This window comes from Oncorhynchus nerka, linkage group LG3 (genome assembly GCF_034236695.1).
Source record: "Oncorhynchus nerka isolate Pitt River linkage group LG3, Oner_Uvic_2.0, whole genome shotgun sequence".
NCBI lineage: Eukaryota > Metazoa > Chordata > Actinopteri > Salmoniformes > Salmonidae > Oncorhynchus > Oncorhynchus nerka.
This window is the reverse complement of record NC_088398.1, coordinates 39,163,808-39,183,650: the sequence shown is the minus strand read 5'-3', so window position 1 is coordinate 39,183,650 and position 19,843 is coordinate 39,163,808. Positions and strand designations below refer to the sequence as shown.

The window sequence follows — 19,843 nt, the reverse complement described above, 5'->3', positions numbered from 1 at the left end:
TTTTTGTCATCATTTTCTTACAGTTGGACTAGTGAAAATTTGTCCAGATGTAAAAAAAGGTTTGAACACCACTGGAGAAAATACAGATTTAATAGCTTTGTTATTCATGTATTCATCCTCAATATTCTTTGAGAGGTTTCCATTTGACTTACCCTATCAGTTTTCTGTTTACCCCTTTAGGCATGTATTGTCTAGAGACATGTTTGTAATGAATAAAATATACATACTTTTTTTTGCCTCTCCGATGTCTGTAACTCGAGGTGTGGATCTTGTCAATTTCGATTTCCTTGAATTGATGTCAATTGGGAAATTGGTGCCCATCGACACGTTAAGTTTGAGTTCTTGATGCATTCAGTAAACACTTTCAGGAAGTTGTATCTTCAGGATGCATTTGTTGGTGTGTAACTAAGCATTATTAATTTAGATTTAGAAATATGGTTGAGTGTGGATATTGGACATAATGTATCTTCAACACAGTACTAGCATGTGCATAGGTAAGAGAATAGTTAGACTATAATAGTCCAAACTCACTACCACCCAGGGCTGGAGTTTAACCTCCACTGTTACATCTACTCCTGCCACGCCCTCTACTGCTCATCCCGTGTCTCATTAACCTGCCACCACTCCCCCAGTGCTCTCTCCCTCTCTCTCTCTCTTTGTGTGTGTGATTGTGTGGGAAGAGATAGGTGTGCTGAGTCAGAGCAAACCCTCACAGCTGCAACCTGTTCCATAATCAAGACCTCTACAAATAGTCAGCCCTGCCACTTCCACACTGCCAGATCGTAATCTCTGCTCAGTCAGTCTACGGTTCTATCCGTTTGTTACTATTTTGATCCTGTTATCCTGTTCTGCCTGTTTTCCTTGCCTGACACGGTTTTCCTCTCCGCTACAGTTCTGCCCGCTCTGACTCTGGTCCATGTCTCCAGTCCCACGTCTCCTCATCCTGCTACTCTGCCCTGGATTCCCCACTGTACTGCTCCCTTGGATTCCCCTCCTGACCTGCTTACCCTGTCCCAAACCCTCTCGCTCCAGCCTCAGCCTCCGCACCTAGTTTCCTGCAACCCGCCTGAGCTTCCCCTGGCCTGCACTCCATCTTCCCCCTGTGTTTCAATAAATACCTTGGTTACTTCATCCCAGTCCCCTCATCTGAGTCTGCTCTTGGGTTTCTCTGTTCCACTCCGCGTAACAGTATGATCTGTAAGGATGCCGCTAACCGACTCCTGTCCCTCCATCAAGGCCCCCATAGTGTTGCTGAGATGGTATGTGAGTTCCGCACCCTCGCCGGTGAGAGCTGCAGAAATGGTAGCCTCTTCAGGGAGCATTCCAGAACGCGCTCACTGAAACCATCAAGGACGAGTTGGTGTCCAGGGATGAGCCTGATAGACTCGATGAACTCATCTCTCTCGCTATCGGCATCGACAACCGTTTCAGTGAGCATTGGAGGGAGAGAGTATGTAGGGTTGCATGCACCATAACATCTGTTCAGCGCCTTGTTCTCCTTCTTCGACTGCATCCCTTTCCAAGGCTCTTCCTGATCCTGAATCCATGCAGTTCGGCCGGACCCGTCTCTCTCCAGAGGAGAGGCAGCGGCGAATTGGCGCTAGGAGCTGCCTATACTGTGGCCAGGTTGGTCACTTTGTCTCCACTTGTTCCCTGCATCCAGCAAAAAAGGGGGCTCGGCAGTAGTGGGGGGTGTACTGTTGAGCCAAATCGCCTGCCCATCTTCCCCCAGACCCTTGCTTGAAGGCGACCTTGTCTGTCAGAGCCAGGCCTTTTCTCTATCTGCTCTCATCAACTCGAGCGCCGACGGGAGCTTCCTGGACCGAGGTGTTGGGCCTGGACACTGTCCCACTCGTATCACCGCTTGATACCAATGCTCTCAACGGACAGCTCCTCGCCCGTGTCTGAGAGAACCATCCCTGTCATCCCAGGTCTCTCTGGAAACCACCAGGAAAAGATCCGTTTCCACATAATCGACTCTCCTTACTCCCCCCTGGTTCTTCGCCATCCATTTTTAAAGCTACATAACCCAAAAATTGACAGGACCGCCGGAAAGGTAAACACTTGGAGTTCATCTTGTCTCTCTAATTGTCTACATTCTGCCCTTCCCCCTCCCTGCCTTGTCTGTGCCCCAGTTCATTCCAGAACCTCCGGACCAGTCATCAGTTCCTCCAGAGTATCATGATCTAGCTCCTGTGTTCAGCAAGCACCATGCCCTGTCGTTGCCGCCTCATCGGCCGTACAACTGTCCCATTTACATCCAGCCTGGAGCTCCTCTTCCCAGTAGCCGGTTATTTAACCTCTCTTGCCCCAAGGAAGAGGCTATGGTGAGGTACATCCAGGATTCTCTGGCTGCAGGACTCATCAAGCCATCTTCCACCCCGGTGGGTGCTGGGTTTTTCTTTGTGAAAAGGAAGAATGGGTCACTGAGGCCGTGCATAGACTTCCGTGGGCTGAATAATATCACAGTAAAGAACAAGTACCATTTGCCACTCATCAGCTTTGCTTTTGCCCCTCTCCATGGTGCCATGGTGTTTACCAAACTCGACCTCCGGAATGCCTATCACCTTGTCCGCATAAGAGACGGGGACGAGTGGAAGACTGTGTTCAACAAACCACTGGGTCACTTTGAGTATTTGGTCATGCCTTTTGGTCTTACTAGCACCCCGGCTGTTTTCCAGAACCTAGTCAATAATGTGCTGAGGGATGTGATTGGATACTTCGTTTTTGTCTATATAGATGAAATCCTGATTATTTACAAAGACCCTGAGGCTCGCCAGCAACACATTCGCCAAGTTCTTCAACGGCTGTTGGAGAATAAGCTTTTTGTTAAAGCTGAAAAATGTGAGTTCCATGCTGCCTCAGTGTCTTTCCTGGGTTATATTATTGGACAGGGACAGTTATGTATGGACCCCGCCAAGGTCATGTTAGTCACAGAGTGGCCTGCGCCCACCAACATGAAGCAGCTACAGTGTTTCCTGGGGTTTGCACATTTTTACAGACATTTCCTCTGCAACTACAGCCGTCTGGCTGCACCTCTCACCCCTCTCACCTCCACCCCATTCCACTGGACTCCTGAGGCTGAGGCAACATTCCTGAAACTCAAGCGTCGCTTCACCTCCGGTCCTTAGCCTGACCCAGGACTCCATTTCATCGTGGAGGTGGACGCCTCTGACACCGGGGTAGGTGCTGTTCTGTCTCAATGTGATCCTTCTGATCAGACGTACCACCCATGTGCATTCTTTTCCCGTAAGCTCCTACCTGCAGAGAGGAATTTTGACATTGGAAACCGGGAACACCTGGCAGTTAAGCTGGCTCTTGAGGAATGGCGTCACTGACTGGAGGGCTCTGTCCCCTCCCTTCATCGTGTGGAATGACCATAAAAACCTGTCCTACATCCAGACCGCCAAACGTTTGAACTCTCGGGAAGCCAGATGGGCCTTGTTCTTTGGTAGATTCAATTTCACACTCACTTATCGCCCCGGTTCAAAGAATACCAAGCCTGATGCCCTCTCCCACCAGTTCACCATCGACAACACGGGTACCGAGCCAGAAGCCATTGTGCCATCCACCTGCATCAATGCCGCCTTTGCCTGGGAGATCGGGTCCCGTATCTCAGCCTGCTCAGTTTGTGCTTGGAACAAAACCTCCACTAAACCCACTTCGGGCTGCTGCGCCATCTTCCCATACCCAGTCGCCCCTGGTCACACATAGCTCTGGACTTCATCACTGGCCTTCCCCCATCTAACGGTAACTCTGTCATCCTCACCATTATTGACAGGTTTTCTGAAATGGCTCACTTCATTCCCCTGTCTCCTCCTGCAGCAGTTCCTTGAACTGCCACCACCCCAGTGCTCTCTCTCTCTCCCTCTGTGTGTGATTGTGTGGGCAGTGACAGGTGTGCTGGAGTCAGCAGATCCCCACAAGCTGCAATCCGTTCCATAATCAAGACCTCTACAAATATTCAGTCCTGCTACTACCACACTGCCAGATCGTAATCTCTGCTCAGTCAGTCTACGGTTCTATCCGTTTGTTACTATTTAGATCCTGTTGTGCCTATTTTCCTTGCCTGACACGGTTTTCCTCCCCGTTACTGTTCTGCCCGCTCTGACTCTGGTCCATGTCTCCAGTCCCATGTCTCCTCATCCTGCTACTTTGCCCTGGATTCCCCACTCTACTGCTCCCTTGGATTCCCCTCAGGACCTGCTTACCCTGTCTCAACCCCTCTCGCTCCAGCCTCAGCCTCCGCACCTGGTTTCCTGCAACCCGCCCAAGCTTCCCCTGGCCTGCACTCCATCTTCCCCTTGTGTTTCAATAAATACCTTGGTTACTTCATCCCAGTCCCCTCGTCTGAGTCTGCTCTTGGGTTTCCCTGTTCCACTCTACGTAACCTCCACATGCTAAACTGTCAGCTTAGTCTACTTTAGTTTGACGCTTAAAGCATATGATAGATGTGCTGAGACCATAACTCATGGTTTGTGCACCAATTATAGCATAAACATAACACACCAGGCTGATGCCAATTATCTAAACCTATACTGTATGTTTGACATTAAAGTTTCTCTGTCTTGAGTTTTTGAAGACCCATTCCTGACAGTTGGTAGATTCAAACTAAACCTTTACTTCATAGTTCCCCCAGGGATAAAGTGAAGGTTAGCTTGCTGCTTCACAGCCATGATTACTGTATGACTTTGCCTCATTGTGCATTCACACTGTGGAAGAATTCTGTTTGTAAATGGAAGATCAACCTGCTGAATGACGTCTTTCAAATAGACTCAAGTCTGCACAAAGAACATGTATGAGCCAAAGCCAACAGGAACTGCCATTTGCATGTGGATTTCTAGATAAGCAGCTGAGTATGTACTGGTAATAAGAATAGTGTAAATAGTTATGTCTTGTAGAATCTACAACTTCATGTAAGTGTTTGTCAGCAAATTGTTAAACTAAATTGTTCAACTATTTATTTCAACACTTAAGGTGTTAGACTGTTTAATACTTATTTGTTTTAATACTTAAACGTGTTCCAATAAATGAATGAGGATCGTAACTATGTGTGCGGGAGTTATTCTTTTACAATCAAGCAAATTGTTGCCACTTTGTCCTGCAGTGTAGAACCTATTTAGCACTGTTTTCCCCAAAGAGGTACATACAACATTAGCCAGGTAGGAATGTATCAAAAACCTGTGCCTCATCATCACAGAGGATTTCTACAGTCTGAGAACTACCAAGAAAATGTTTTGGTACTTCTTATTAAAATCCCATTTAATTTATTTTGGCAAGGATAATGTTTAGTCATAACAATGTTTTTCAGCAGTTGCCTTTATTCTGGGTTTTTCTTTTTAAAATAATTGCCTGGCACAGTTACACTTCAGTTACACCCAGCTAAGAAAGCCCCATTAATGAAAACATAAATCAGATAAAAATACATATATCCCTGTTTAGGTTTTTTCTTCATTTGTTGTATAATGTTTTTCATTAGAATGGGTACTGTTGTAGTCTGACATTCAATAAAATGAGCAAGGAGACAGTAAGAGAGTTTAATTACCCTTTAGGGAATTTCTCTAATGGACCCCTCACAGTGTCGACCCATACTGCACCTCTTACACTCTCAGCTCCACTTTACTGTGAGACAGGGCTGAAGAAAATAACTCCACACACCATCATTTCTGTTTTCCCTTTTTTTGAATTTCACAGCATTTCAATTTCGGTCCTCAATTCATAATAGTAGAATGCTGATATGAATATAAATAAATACAAATGATTTAAATGCCATTTGAAATCACCTTGCCCTAAGGACTAGCTGGCAGTGTTTTTTTATACAACAGCACAGACCTGTATTTTTTTAACAGTGCACTTAATCTCAAAGGGCTGTTTTTGTCTTAGTATAATTATCAATATAAATCACCAGGGGAAACTAAATCAGTTAATGTAAAGAGACAGTACAAAAATGTCCAAAAACACCCAACAAAAGGCATTGTTTCTGAGTATTCTTGAAAGCATATAATTTGCATCAACGCTGGTTTAGATGGCAATGCAAATCCAATCTACACAAAAATATTTGCATTATTCAGTAGTCCACTGACCTGGGTTGAAATACTATTTTGGGTATTTCAATGACATTTCAGAGTAAGTACAGTATTTGGATATTTCATTTAGAATACAAGTAGTTGAGTATTGGAATGTATTTGGAAATACATTTGGAAAGTATAGGCATGTACACTGAGTGTATAAAACGTTAGGAACACCTGATGTTTCCATGGCAGACTAACCAGGTGAATCCAGGTTAAAACTATGATCCCTTATTGATGTCACCTGTTAAATCCACATCAATCAATTGAGACATGGATTGTTATGTGTGATATTCAGAGGGTGAATGGGCAAGACAAACTATTAAAGTGCCTTTGAACGGGGTACGGTTTTCTCGCTCAACTGATTCCTGTGTGTATCTAGAATGGTCAAAGGACATCCAGCCAATGGCAGGCCAGTGGTCGAAAATGGGTCATTGATGAAAGAAGGCAAAGTAGGCTGACATGAGTTGTGCAGAGCAACAGACGGGCTACAGTTAGTCAACTGAGTGTCTAGTTTGAGAAACAGATGCCTCACAAGTCCTCAACTGGCAGCTTCATTAAATAGTACCCGCAAAACACCAGTTTCAACGTCAACAGTGAAGAGGCGACTCTGGGATGCGTGCCTTCTAGGCAGAGTTGCAAAGAAAAAGCCATATCTCAGACTGGCCAATAAAAAGAAAAGATTAAGATGGGCAAAATAACACAGACACTGGACAGAGGAACTCTGCATAGAAGGCCAGCATCCCGGTGTCGCCTCTTCACTGTTGACGTTGAGACTGGTGTTTTGCGGGTACTATTAAATGAAGCTGCCAGTTGAGGACTTGTGAGGCTTCTGTTTCTCAAACTAGACACTATAATGTACTTGTCCTCTTGCTCAGTTGCGCACTGGGGCCTCCCACTCCTCTTTCTATTCTGGTTAGCGCCAGATTGTGCTGTTCTGTGAAGGGAGTACTACACAGCGTTGTACAAGATCTTCAGTTTCTTGGCAATTTCTTGCATGGAATAGCCTTCATTTCTCAGAACAACAATAGACTGACGAGTTTCAGAAGTAAATTCTTTGTGTCTGGCCATTTAGAGCCTGTAATCGAACCCACAAATGCTGATGCTCCAGATACTCAACTAGTCTAAAGAAGGCCAGTTTTATTGCTTCTTTAATCAGAACAACAGTTTTCAGCTTGTTCTAACATAATTGCAAAAGGGTTTTCTAATGATCAATTAGCCTTTTAAAAGGATAAACCTGGATTAGCTAACATGGTTGCTGATAATGGGCCTCTGTGTGCCTATGTAGATCATCCATAAACATTCTGCTGTTCCCAGCTACAATAGTCATTTACAACATTAACAATGTCTACACTGTATTTCTGATCAATTTGATGTTATTTTAATGCCAAATGTCTAAGTGACCCCAAACTTTGAACGGTAGTGTATATGAAGTCTGGTGTGACGTTTGCAATTCTATTGCTTTTAATCTTTGTTATTATTTTGTCACAATTTTTTCATCTTGTGGGTCTTTAATCAGCAGAGGACTCCAGATTTTCCTGGTTTTAATTTGACTGAATTAACTGTTTGATACATGGAACTAGGTAGTACTGAATTGAGTGACGTGTTGTCATATGTAAGTAGGGGGGCTACTTTGACCCAAATTACTTAATAGAATTCTATGGGAAAGCCATTAATTCCTGGTGCTTTTCTCCATGCAACTGTTTTAACAGCATCTAATATTTATTCTTGGGTGATCTCTGTTTTTATTCATTATTTTTTGTCTGCTGATAATTGCTTCAGAGTTGTTGAGTCTAAGAAGGCTATAGGAACAGTCCAACTGTTGTTTAATTCTGATTTATATACATTTTTCTAGCTTTTAAAATTGTCATTTTGTTGTGGTTTCTAATTACCGCTTTGTATCTTTATCTTTAAAAAATTAAAAATTATTATTTGTTTTGTGGGAGCTGCAAGATATCTATCAGGTTTATTTGCCACACTCAGTGTATTTTAAAATATGAAATATTTAAACGCCCCATGCATTTGAACCCAGGTCTTCTAGGTGGTATTTGAAATAATATATTTGTAAATAAGTATTTGAAAATAGTTCTTGCTATTTATAGGAAGTTATTTGAAAATACTTTCAAACACTTCAAATAGAAGTAGCTGATTTAGTCACTTTATTTGAAAATACACAGAAAACAAGTATTTAAATAACAAATACTTAATATGCATATATTTTAACCCAGGTGTGTTCCACTGCCCCCTACTACCATTATCAAATATTCTTAATTACTTTTTCTCTTTCCTTCCTTCCCTCTCTCTCTCGCTCCCCCTCCCTCTTTCTCAGGTTTAATCGTGGGCTCCCTTACCGTGTGCTGGCTGCCCAACCAGGTGCGTCGCCTGATGACTGCCGCCGTGCCCAAGTCCAGCTGGACCATGTCCTACTTCCGCAACTATGTGGTGCTGCACCCTGTGGCCGACACCTTCTTCTACCTTAGTTCCGTGCTCAACCCCTTCCTGTACAACCTCTCTTCCCGCCAGTTCCGACAGGTCTTCGTCCAGGTGCTACGCTGCCGCCTCACCATCGAGCACGTAAACAAACGGACTCTGAGGAGCTTCGAGGCCAACTCGGCTCGCTCACTGCGGCCCCTGCTAAAGTCACTGCGTCGTGGTGGTGGCAACAGGTCTACTCAGACTCAGAGCAAGGAGTTCAAGATGCCTACATTCACTACCTTCCATAGTCCTAAGGACACTCCCCCTCGCAGCCCTGAGGAGGCCCTCCCCACAACCGATGAATCACTTTCAAATTTAGTCGGAAAGGGAAACATCCCCGAAGAGACTGAAATATAAGTTTATTAAAATACACGTATGACAGTTGTTTTGACTTGTGCTCTAACATGCTTCTTGACTGAGGTTATGAAGTAGAATTGGCGTTGTGAGTCAATACAGTCTAGAAAGACTTCTAGGTGACTTTGAAAGATGAACCAAAAGAGAGACACTTAGCTGTGTTCAGTATTACAGTATTCAATTCATCGGAGAGGGATACAGGGTGTCATCCAACTCAGATTTCAACAATCTGCCACAAGCTGATTTGTCAGAGAGGTGCCACTACAGACATAATATGTGAGGAGTCTAACATACAGTAATACATCCAGTCAAAGAACAGTCTGGACATTTTTACCAATTTCATCTCATACTGTACATTGTAATACCTGGAACACTGGAAAAGCTTGATATTTGAACAGTGTTAATTACAGTGATTTGTTTCCATTACATGAGATGACACTTCTCTTGGCCCTACTGTAACTCATATTTTCACAGTCACTTAAGATGCCACTGAAAACTAAGCTCAACATTATTCATCATGTGTCTGCATTGTACATTGTGTCCAAAGTATACTTTTCCATTCATTTGTATGGCATCCACTGACAGAGTTGACCACTTACTAAATTGGACCCAGTGCATATGATTTGATCTCAAGACAAATGTAATTTATGTTTCATCACTACAGTATCAGCATCATTATTTTAACATTAAAAATGGTCACTTCCTCTGTTGTGTTATTTGTGTTTTTCTTCATCTTTTGTCTCTGTACTCCATTTCATCTACTGTACAAATATACCTCATCCAGTTCATCTATAAATGTACATATTACCTTCTAGTGCCCTCAGTTGGCCAGTCAACAGCTATGTTTCCATTAACTTGTCCAGTGATTTTTTTTGTTGACATTTAGAAAGTCTGCATAGAAAATACATGTGACAATTGCCTGTTACTTTTTCCAATTAACTATCTTGTGTCAATAAAAACAGCTGTACATAGTGATGTCACACCTAAAAAAAAATTTTTTTGTTGCAAAAACCTACATTGTCGAATAAAATGTGGTTTAAGTGATTCTATTACACATTTAGGCAAATAGCGCATTAATAATTTGGCGACAGCCAGTATGCCCTCCCACCTATCTGTTTAATTTCTCAGGTAGGCTTGAAAAAGCCAGCAACATTGATAAAATGAAATCATTTACTAATATTTGCCATATTATAATAACTATCATGTGCCAACGTACTGCCACCGTCCATGCCATGGTGAAACTTACACTAATGTAGATCTGAAATAATTGGATGGTAAAACTTGCCAGCAGGGCAAGAAAAGCAAGGCAAAGCAATTCAGGCATTTGTGAAAGTCAGGACAATCCTTGTCCTGCAAAGAAACATTCATTTTATAGTATTTTGTGTTGTTGCAAGCAGTTGGCATTTAGAACTAAACGTGGAGTGGAGCTTTAAAGTAATGCGATGACATCATGTGCCCAGCATACAGTACTAGTCAAAAGTTTGGACACAGCTATTAGTTCAAGGATTTTTCTTTATTTTTACTATTTTACACATGGCAGAATAATAGTGAATACATCAAAACTATGAAATAACACATATGGAATCATGTTCTAACCAAAAAAGTGTTAAACAAATCAAAATATATTTTATATTTGAGATTCCTCAAAGTAGCCTCCCTTTGCCTTTATGACAGCCTTGCACACGCTTGGCATTCTCTCAACCAGCTTCACCTGGAATGCTTTTCCAACAGTCTTGAAGGAGTTCCCACATATGCTGAGCCCCCGTTGGCTGCTTTTCCTTCACTCCACGGTCCAACTCATCCCAAACCATCTCAATTGGGTTGAGGTCGGGGGATTGTGGAGGCCTGGTCATCGGATGCAGCACTCCATCACTCTTCTTCTTGGTCAAATAGCCCTTACACAGCCTGGAAGCGTGTTGGTCATTGTCCTGTTGAAAAATAAATGATAAGCTCAAACCACTAAGCTCAAACCAGATGGGATGGCGTATCGCTGCAGAATGCTGTGGTAGCCATGGTTAAGTGTGCCTTGAATTCTAAATAAATCACTGACAGTGTAACCAGCAAAGCACCTCCACGCCATCACACCTCCTCCTCCATGCTTCACGGTGGGAACCACAAATGTGGAAATCATCCATTCACCTACTCTGCGTCTCACAGAGACAGAGTGGATGAGTCCAAAAATCTCAAATTTGGAGTCATCAGACCGAACGACAGATGTCCACCGGTCTAATGTCCATTGCTCATGTTTCTTGGCTTAAGCAAGTCTCTTCTTCTTATTGGTGTCCTTTAGTAGTGGTTTCTTTGCAGCAATTCAACCATGAAGACATGATTCACACAGTTTCCTCTGAACAGTTGATGTTGAGATGTGTCTGTTACTTGAACTCTATGAAGCATTAATTTGGGCTGCAATTTCTGAGGCTCGTAACTCTAATGATATTATCCTCTGTAGCAGATGTAACTCTGAGTCTTCCATTCCTGTGCGGTCCTCATGAGAGCCAGTTTCATCATAGCGCTTGATGGTTTCTGCGACTGCACTTGAAGAAACTTTCAAAGTTCTTGAAATGCTCCGCATTGACTGACCTTCATGTCTTAAATTAACAATGGGCTGTTGTTTCTCTTTGATTATTTGAGCTGTTCTTGCCATAATATGGACGTGGGCTTTTACCAAATAGGGTTATCTTCTGTATACCAACTCTACCTTGTCACAACACAACTGATTGGCTCAAATGCATTAAGAAGGAAAGAAATTCCACAAATTAACTTTTAACAAGGCACACCTGTTAAAATTGAAATGCATTCCAGGTAACTACCTCATGAAGCTGGTTGAGAGAATGTCAAGAGGGTGCAAAAAGCTGTCATCAGGGCAAATGGTGGCTACATTGAAGAATCTCAAATTGAAGATATATGTTGATTTGTTTAACACTTTTTTGGTTACCACATGATTCTATGTGTTATTTCATAGTTTTGATGTGTCCACTATTATTCTACAATGTAGAAAATAGTAAAAATAAAGAAAAATCCTGGAATGAGTAGGTCTGTCCAAACTTTTGACTGGTGGCAATCAGCATTTATTTAAAAAAACACTGTTTCCATCATCATTGTAGCAATAAGGAAAGTTCAGCAAAAGTTAAATACACCCCTGTCAAATGGATAAAAATGTTGTCGATCTATATCTTCCGTTTCCATTACACATAGCTTGCTTTTGTCAAATAAACTTGGGTCATTGGTTAACCTGCCTATTGTCTATCAAACATGTGGTGCACCTGACTCACTCGATAAACATATTTGTCAGGATCAATACCTCATTTCAGTCAATGCCTTTAGACCCCAAGTTACTGTCCATATTAGGACATTTTCTAAATACGGTGTCCATGTTAGGAAAGTGTCACACATCCATTAAAGATATGGACACCGTACAGGCTGGGAAACCTTTCACTGAAACACAGGCTGAGTCCAAAAGCTGGACGACAGTCTTGATGAGACCAAACCAGCCAATCATAGGCTCTGTCAGCAGAATATGGAGGATGGGTGCAGGAGGAAGGGAATACAAATGAGGGCGAGGCTGTGTGGTGGGATTAGAGACGAGGCAGCAGAGGGAACTCTTTTTCTGGAACTCTGTTTCTTCTGACGCGGTCCATTACAGAGGGGTGTGTTGCAGCAGCTGATGCACACTGAGTTGAGTTTCCCCGTGCAGAACTGCTGGTAGCCAGAGGAGGCGATGAGGCAGGCACCAGACGAGGCACAGGACTTGCGGTAGTGTTTTCCTGAAAAAAAGGACAGAAACATCGCCATTAGATACTGTGTGCCAAGATACTTATAACACACCTCTGAGGTAAGCTGAGCTGTACTACACTGTGGGCTTGGTTAGCCATCCACCATAGTTGCTGGAACCGGGCTGGTCGGGAAGACGTGAAAATAAAATACAGTTTGAATCAGGCAGTCTGTGTATGTCTGTGTGATTGTTTATGGAAAGTAAATCTACACCTAAAATGTGTGGTTTATTAGAGGAGTTCTAATAATGAATACATTGTAATACAGCCATACAGTGCACAGACAAGTTATTAGATCTGGTGTTAGACATTAATGAACATTTGGAAAATCGTCCATCGATCGATTTCCCAATCTCTATGTACAGTGTGTGGCATAACTAAAACATGTATCCAGGGCACTCCAACTAGACGGCGTGGTCAAGTTGAGACTCTTGAGAGCTTCTTTACTAATTCAGTGATCCCATAGTGAATCTACAAGCTGTGTCTCCACAAAGAAAACCAATTACCAAGTAATGGAGTCAGGTAATGTATGCCCTCTTCAGTACCTTGTTACCAAACGCACAATAGCAGAAGGTGGTCCTCCTGAGTCACAGAAGATGCATTAGTCATCATTCTGAGATAAAAGTCAGTCTATGAAAATTACAATTACAAGGTATGCACCTATAATCACCTGGATGGCTATGTATTCGTATGCCTTCGAGTTGATTCTCTTGAAGATTATTACCCGTGGCCGTGTCCATTGGTTTTGCATGAAGGTTCTCAAGGCCACCGAATTTCTGTTATGTTCAAGATATCGGGCTCTTGAGAATGATTATGTTAAGAATTTTGCAGAGTATGAATTTTCTACAGATAGTCTGCTGTAGTGTAATCATATTGTGAGAGTACATTGGGTGTGGCAGTGCTTATCATTTAGAGTGCAATGTACATGTAGACCTGTGGCATACAATACAGGGAAGACGAAAATTTGCTGAGTCTGAGAGTGATACTTACACTAAATGACCAAAAGTATGTGGACACCTGCTTGTCGAAAATCTCATTCCAAAATCATGGTCATTAATATGGAGTTGGGAAGGCTTTCCACTAGATGTTGGAACATTGCTGTGGGGACTTGCTTCCATTCAGCCACAAGAGCATTAGTGAGGTCGGGCTCTGATGTTGGCCGATTAAGCTTGGCTCGCAGTCAGCGTTCCAATTCATCCCAAAGGTGTTCGACGGGGTTGAGGTCAGGGCTCTGTGCAGGCCTGTTAAGTTCTTCCACACCGTTCTCGATAAACCATTTCTGTATGGCCCCTTCTTTGTACATGGGGGGCATTGTCATGCTGAAACAGGAAAAGTCCTTCAACAAACTGTTGCCACAAAGTTGGAAGCACAGAATCGTAGCATTAAGATTTCCCTTCACTGGAACTAAGGGGCCTAGCCCAAATTATGAAAAACAGCGCATTTCCACTGCTCCAGAGTCCAATGGTAGCGAGCTTTACACAACTCCAGCGACACTTATCATTGCACATGGTGATCGTAGGCTTGTGTGCTGCTGCTCGGCCATGGAGACCCATTTCATGAAGCTCACAATGAACAGTTCTTGTGCTGGCCTTACTTCCAGAGGCAGTTTGGAACTCGGTAGTAAGAGTTGCAACTGAGGACTGACTATTTTTTATGCGCTATGCGCTTCAGCACTCGGCGGTCCCGTTCTGTGAGCTTGTGTAGTCTAGCACTTCACAGCTGAGCCATTGTTTCTCCTAGACGTTTCCACGTCACAATAACAGCACTTACAGTTGACCAGGGCAGCTCTAACAGGGCAGACATTTGATGAACTGACTTGTTGGAAAGGTGGTATCCTATGACGGGCCACGTTGTAAGTTACTGAGCACTTCAGTAATGCCATTTTACTGCCAATGTTTGTCTACGGAGATTTCATGGCTTTGTGCTCGATTTTATACACTTGTCAGCAACAGGTGTGGCTGAAATAGCCAAATCCACTAATTTGAAGGGGTGTCCACATACTTTTGTATATACAGTATAGTGTATGTGAATAACCAGTGACAACAGGACATGCAAAGCAAAGCATGAAATGCAGTTAAAGGGAGAGGCTTAACTCAACACGGAGAACAGTGTCATAAAGAAATTGTTTACAGTTGGTGTCCCATTTACAAAGACAATATTGTAATTCCACTTATCTCTTCCCAACTGGTATCAAACTATCAATTGTGAACAGAGTAAGTATAGCCTACAACATTATGGCTTTGTGGGCTAAATGCGAGGGGATGGATATCCTGGCACGCCACAAAGACTCTGAGTGTTTGTAACACGCAAAGCTTTCAGGTCGTGGAACACTGTACTTAAATGAAAGACAATAGCTTAAATTAAATGTAACTTGTCATATGCTTCATAAACAGGTGTAGACTTACTGGCTCTTCCCAACAATGCAGAGAAAGAAAATAGAGAAATAATAGAAAATGAATTAAATGTAATAATGAAATGAAAAATAAATACACAATGAGTAATGATAACTTGGCACAGGGTACAAGTACCATGTCAATGTGCAGCGGTATGAGGTAATTGAGGTAAATATGTAAATATAACTAGGAATAAAGTGACTAGCCAATAGGATATATAGTATAATAAACAGTAGCAGCAGCATATGTGAAGAGTCAAAAAAGTTAGTGCAAAAAGGGTCAATGCAGTCCGAATAGCTATTTGGTTAACTATTTAACTATTTATCAGTCTCATGGCTTTGGGGGTAGAAGCTGTTCAGGGTCCTGTTGGTTCCAGACTTGGTGCATCGGTACCGCTTGCCATGCGGTAGCAGAGAGAACAGTCTATGACTTGGGTGGCTGGAGTCTTTGACAATTTCTAGGGCCCTCTTGGATGGCAGGGAGCTCGGCCCCAGCGATGTACTGGGCTGTACACATTACCCTCTGTAGCGCCTTGCAGTCGGATGCCAAGCAGTTGCCATACCAAGTGATGATGCAGCCTGTTAAGATGCTCACAGTGATGCAGTTGTAAAACTTTTTTGAGGATCTGAGGGCCCATACCAAATCGTTTTAGCCTTCTGAGGGGGAATAGGCGTTGTTGTGCCCTTTTCACAACTGTGTTGGTGTATGTGACCATGCTAGATCTTTAGTGATGTGGACACTGAGGAACTTGAAGCTCTCGACCCACTCCACCACAGCCCAGTTAATGTAAACGGGGTCGTGGTCAGCCCTCCATTCCCTGTAGTCCACGATCAGTTCCTTTGTCTTGCTGACGTTGAGGGAGAGGTTGTTTTCCTGGCACCACATTGCCAGGTCTCTGACCTCCTCCCTATAGGCTGATGGTGTTGGAGTCATGCCTGACCACGCGGTCATGGGTGAACAGGGAGTACAGGAGGGGACTAAGCATGCACCTCTGAGGGCCCACCGTATTGAGGGTCAGTGTTGCGGATGTGTTTTCCTTAGCTTAGTGATGAGCTTGGAGGACACAATGGTGCTGAACTGTAGTCAATGAACAGCACTCTCGCATAGGTGTTCCTCTTGTCCAGGTGGGAGAGGACATTGTGGAGTGCATTAGAGATTGTGTCATCTGTGGATCTGTTTGGGCGGTATACGAATTGGAGTGGGTCTAGGCTGTTTCAAAGCATTTCAAAGTCATTTAGACAGGTTACCTTGGTGTGCTTGGGCATGCTATGGTGCTTTGCTTGAAACATGTAGGTATTACAAATGGGGTCAGGGAGAGGTTGAAAAGATACTTGCCAATTGGTCAGAGCATGCTCTGAGTACGCATCCTGGTAATCCGTTTAGCTCTGTAACCTTGTGAATGTTAACCTGTTTAAAGCTTACTCAAATCAGCTATGGAGAGCGTGATCATACAGTCGTCTGGAACAGCTGGTGCTTTTATGCATGGTTCAGTGTTGCTTGCCTCGAAGCGAGCATAGAAGGCATTTAGCTCGTCTGGTAGGTTTACGTCACTGGGAAGCTTGTGGCTGGGTTTCCCTTTGTAATCCGTGATAATTTGCAAGCCCTGACACATCCGATGAGCATCAGAGCCGGTGTAGTTGGATTGTTCCGCTCCTTGAAAGTGGCATCTCTAGCCTTTAGCTCAGTGTGGAAGTTTCCTATAATCCATGGCTTCGGGTTGGGATATGTGTCATGTTCGTCATAATGATCAGACCAAGGCACAGCGTGCATAGAGTTCCACATATTTTAATAAATCGAAACTCACCAAACAAAACAATAAAGCACAAACAAAACGTGACGCTAACAGTGCTACTAGGCAACTATACATATTCAAGATCCCACAAATCACAATGGGGAAATGGCTACCTAAATATGATCCCCAATCAGAGACAACGATAAACAGCTGTCTCTGATTGGGAACCATACCAGGCCAACATAAACCATTAATCACCTAGATGACCCACCCTAGTCACTATCACGCCCCAACCAACAGAGAATAAACAGCTCTCTATGGTCAGGGCGTGACAATATGTACGTACGGTCACTGTGGGAATGATGTTGTCCATGCACCTATTACTTAAGCTGGTGATAGATGTGGTAAACTCCTCAATGCCATTGGATGAATGTCGAAACATATTCCAGTCTGTGCCAACGAAACAGTCCTGTAGCTTAGCATCTTCTTCATCTGACCACTTCTGTATTGAGGGCGTTAATGGCACTTCCTGTTTGAGTATTTGCTTTTATGCAGGAATCAGGGGGATAGAGTTTTGGGGAAATGGAGGGTGAGGGAGAGCTTAGTATGCATTTCTGTGTGTGGAGTAAAGGTGATCTACATTTTGTCTCCTCTAGTTGCACAGTTGACATGCTGGTAGAAATGGATGAGCATTTATTTGTTTGTTTGCTTATGGCCCTATACAGTTCGTTGAGTGCAATCTTAATGCCAGCATCAGTTTGTGGGGATAAATAGACTGCTATGAAAAATATAGATGAAAACCCTCTTGGTAAATAGTATGGTCTACAGCTTATCATGCGATATTCTAAATCCAGCGAACAGAACTACAAGACTTCCTTATAATATTACAGAGCGAGCACCAGCTGTTGTTAACAGACATACCCCTCTCCCTAACCATACTCCAAGCTGCTGTATGGTCTTGATGATGAATAGAAAAATCAACTAGATGTATATTATCCATGTCCTTGTTCAGCCACGACTCTGAGAAACATAGGTCCTATTGATTGGATACTATTGAAGGGAGCTCATCCAGTTTAATCTCCAGTGATTTTATGTTTGCCAATAGAACGCAGGGTAGAGAGAGGACTATTTACTCTGCAAAGTAGTTTCATCAGGGTGCCAGTATGTAGGCATCTCTTACGTTGTCTTTTCCTTTTCCAAGTCTTTGGGATTTAGGCCTGGTCCGGGGTGAGCAGTATGTCCAGCACCGCCAACTCATTGAAGTATGAATCTTCATCCAAATCGAGGTTAGTGATCTCTGTTCTGATGTCCAGAAACTCTTTTCGGTCATAGAAAACGATGGCCGGAAACATTATGTACAAAATAAGTTAAGATCAGAAAAAAATAGCAGAATTGGTCAGGAGCCTGTAAAACGGCAGCTATCCCATTGCAGTGCCATTCTGAGTACCAAGTAAACTTAATTATCACATCTGATGTTTACAATTTGGCTTGTAAGAGGCAACAATAGATATTTACATATAGTCATTTTTGTCATTTAGCAGACGCTCTTTAAAAAAAAAAGAGATATATTTTACCCCCCGATTTCATGGTATCCAATTGGTAGTAGTTACAGTCTTGTCTCATCGCTGCAACTCCCGTACGGACTCGGGAGAGGCGAAGGTCGAGAGCCATGCATCCTCCGAAACACAACCTAACCTAGCCAACAACCCAACCCAACAAACCTAAAGGTTTGTAATGTGCAAAAGTGCAATGTAAGTCTCAAAATAGTGAAATAACATTGTTAATTAAATGTGTCATGAGTTTGACGATTTTGTAACGTTTATTGACCGAATTGGAAAACATGTTGAGATTGTGCCAGGGCTTAGCTATCTAGATTTGTCATCCATGGGTTAACACTAGCTAGCATTTACCACCCTCCCTTACAAAGATGTAACATGGTAGCTAGTACAATAAAAAAATAGCATGTTTTTTGATCACTACCATGGCTGGTAGTGACGAAAAAAACATATTTATTTCAATGTACTAGCTACCATGGTACACACATCAGGATAGCTGTGAGTTCGGGAGGAGTGAAGAATTTTAGCTGAGGTCAGGTCAGATGAAGTGAGAAAGAACATGCATCACTAAAGTCCTGTCCAATAACAGAGATGTATTGGCTGTCCAAATGTGCAAGGAGGAGACTTAGCATGGGAAGAAGGTTTAAATACCAGTACTTGTGTGAATGTCTTAGTCTGTTCAACTGTCTCACCCATTGGGTGAATAAACTTGATTTGAGCATTACTAGTCATCCACAAGTTTTTACTCTCTTTATTTAGAACCTAACACTCTCAATGTAGCAAGAAACTAACTATAACTTGTTTTAGCTACATATAGCAAGTTTAGAGTACATTTTTTGTCAAATTGAATGGGAAGAACACGACAGAAAGACAACAGAAGATGGAATATCCAAGCCTCACAGAACACGGCAGGCATGCCAGCTACGACGAGAGCCAGAGCAGCATGGATACACAAGATGCCACTAGCTCAAGCAAGAGAAAGAACAAGACGGACCAGGATGAGATCCTTGCAACCTCTTTACCTCAAACCCCAATTAAAAATATAGTGGAGAAAAAAGTGGAAGAGGACATTTCCATGTCTGAACTTTTCTTTGCAATCCAGACACTGACTACAAAACAAGACGCTACATTCTCCAAAGTGTCCATCATAGAGGTGGCTACCGAAGAAACATCAAAGAAGATTGATCATTTGTCAGAGACTGTCTGTCAGCTTCACACAGTTGTGAGCGAGAACAAGGAAAATATAGCATTCCTAGAGAACGAGCTGAAGAAACTGCAATCGCAAAATAATGAGCTGCGTGAGAATGTAGATGAACTTCAACAGTACTCTCGCAGGTGGAATCTGAAAATCCAAGGTGTAATAGAGGTAGAGAGAGAGGACATTAGGGAATCAGTCATCAATATCCTGGGAAAGGTGGCTCCGTGCATCAAAGACAAGCTAAGAGGCGTGATTGACATGGTACATCAACTTGGGAAACGAAGATCTGATGGAGCC

General features: G+C 42.9%; 2 protein-coding genes across 2 annotated transcripts in view; one reads left to right on the top strand and one right to left on the bottom strand.

Annotated features, from left to right (window-relative positions):
- The window catches only part of LOC115107728 (G-protein coupled receptor 39-like), a 68,699-nt gene extending 59,098 nt beyond the window's left edge, over positions 1-9,601 (top strand). The window contains exon 3 of the mRNA XM_029631322.2: positions 8,398-9,601. Within this exon, the coding sequence (XP_029487182.1) occupies positions 8,398-8,900 (503 nt within the window). The 3' untranslated portion in view covers positions 8,901-9,601. The remainder of the gene's footprint in view (positions 1-8,397) is intronic.
- A 32-nt stretch (positions 9,602-9,633) lies between these two features.
- LOC115115240 (ly6/PLAUR domain-containing protein 1-like) overlaps positions 9,634-19,843 on the bottom strand; it is a 53,229-nt gene continuing 43,019 nt past the window's right edge. The window contains exon 3 of the mRNA XM_029643738.2: positions 9,634-12,661. Coding sequence (XP_029499598.1) covers positions 12,405-12,661 — 257 coding nt within the window. The 3' untranslated portion in view covers positions 9,634-12,404. The remainder of the gene's footprint in view (positions 12,662-19,843) is intronic.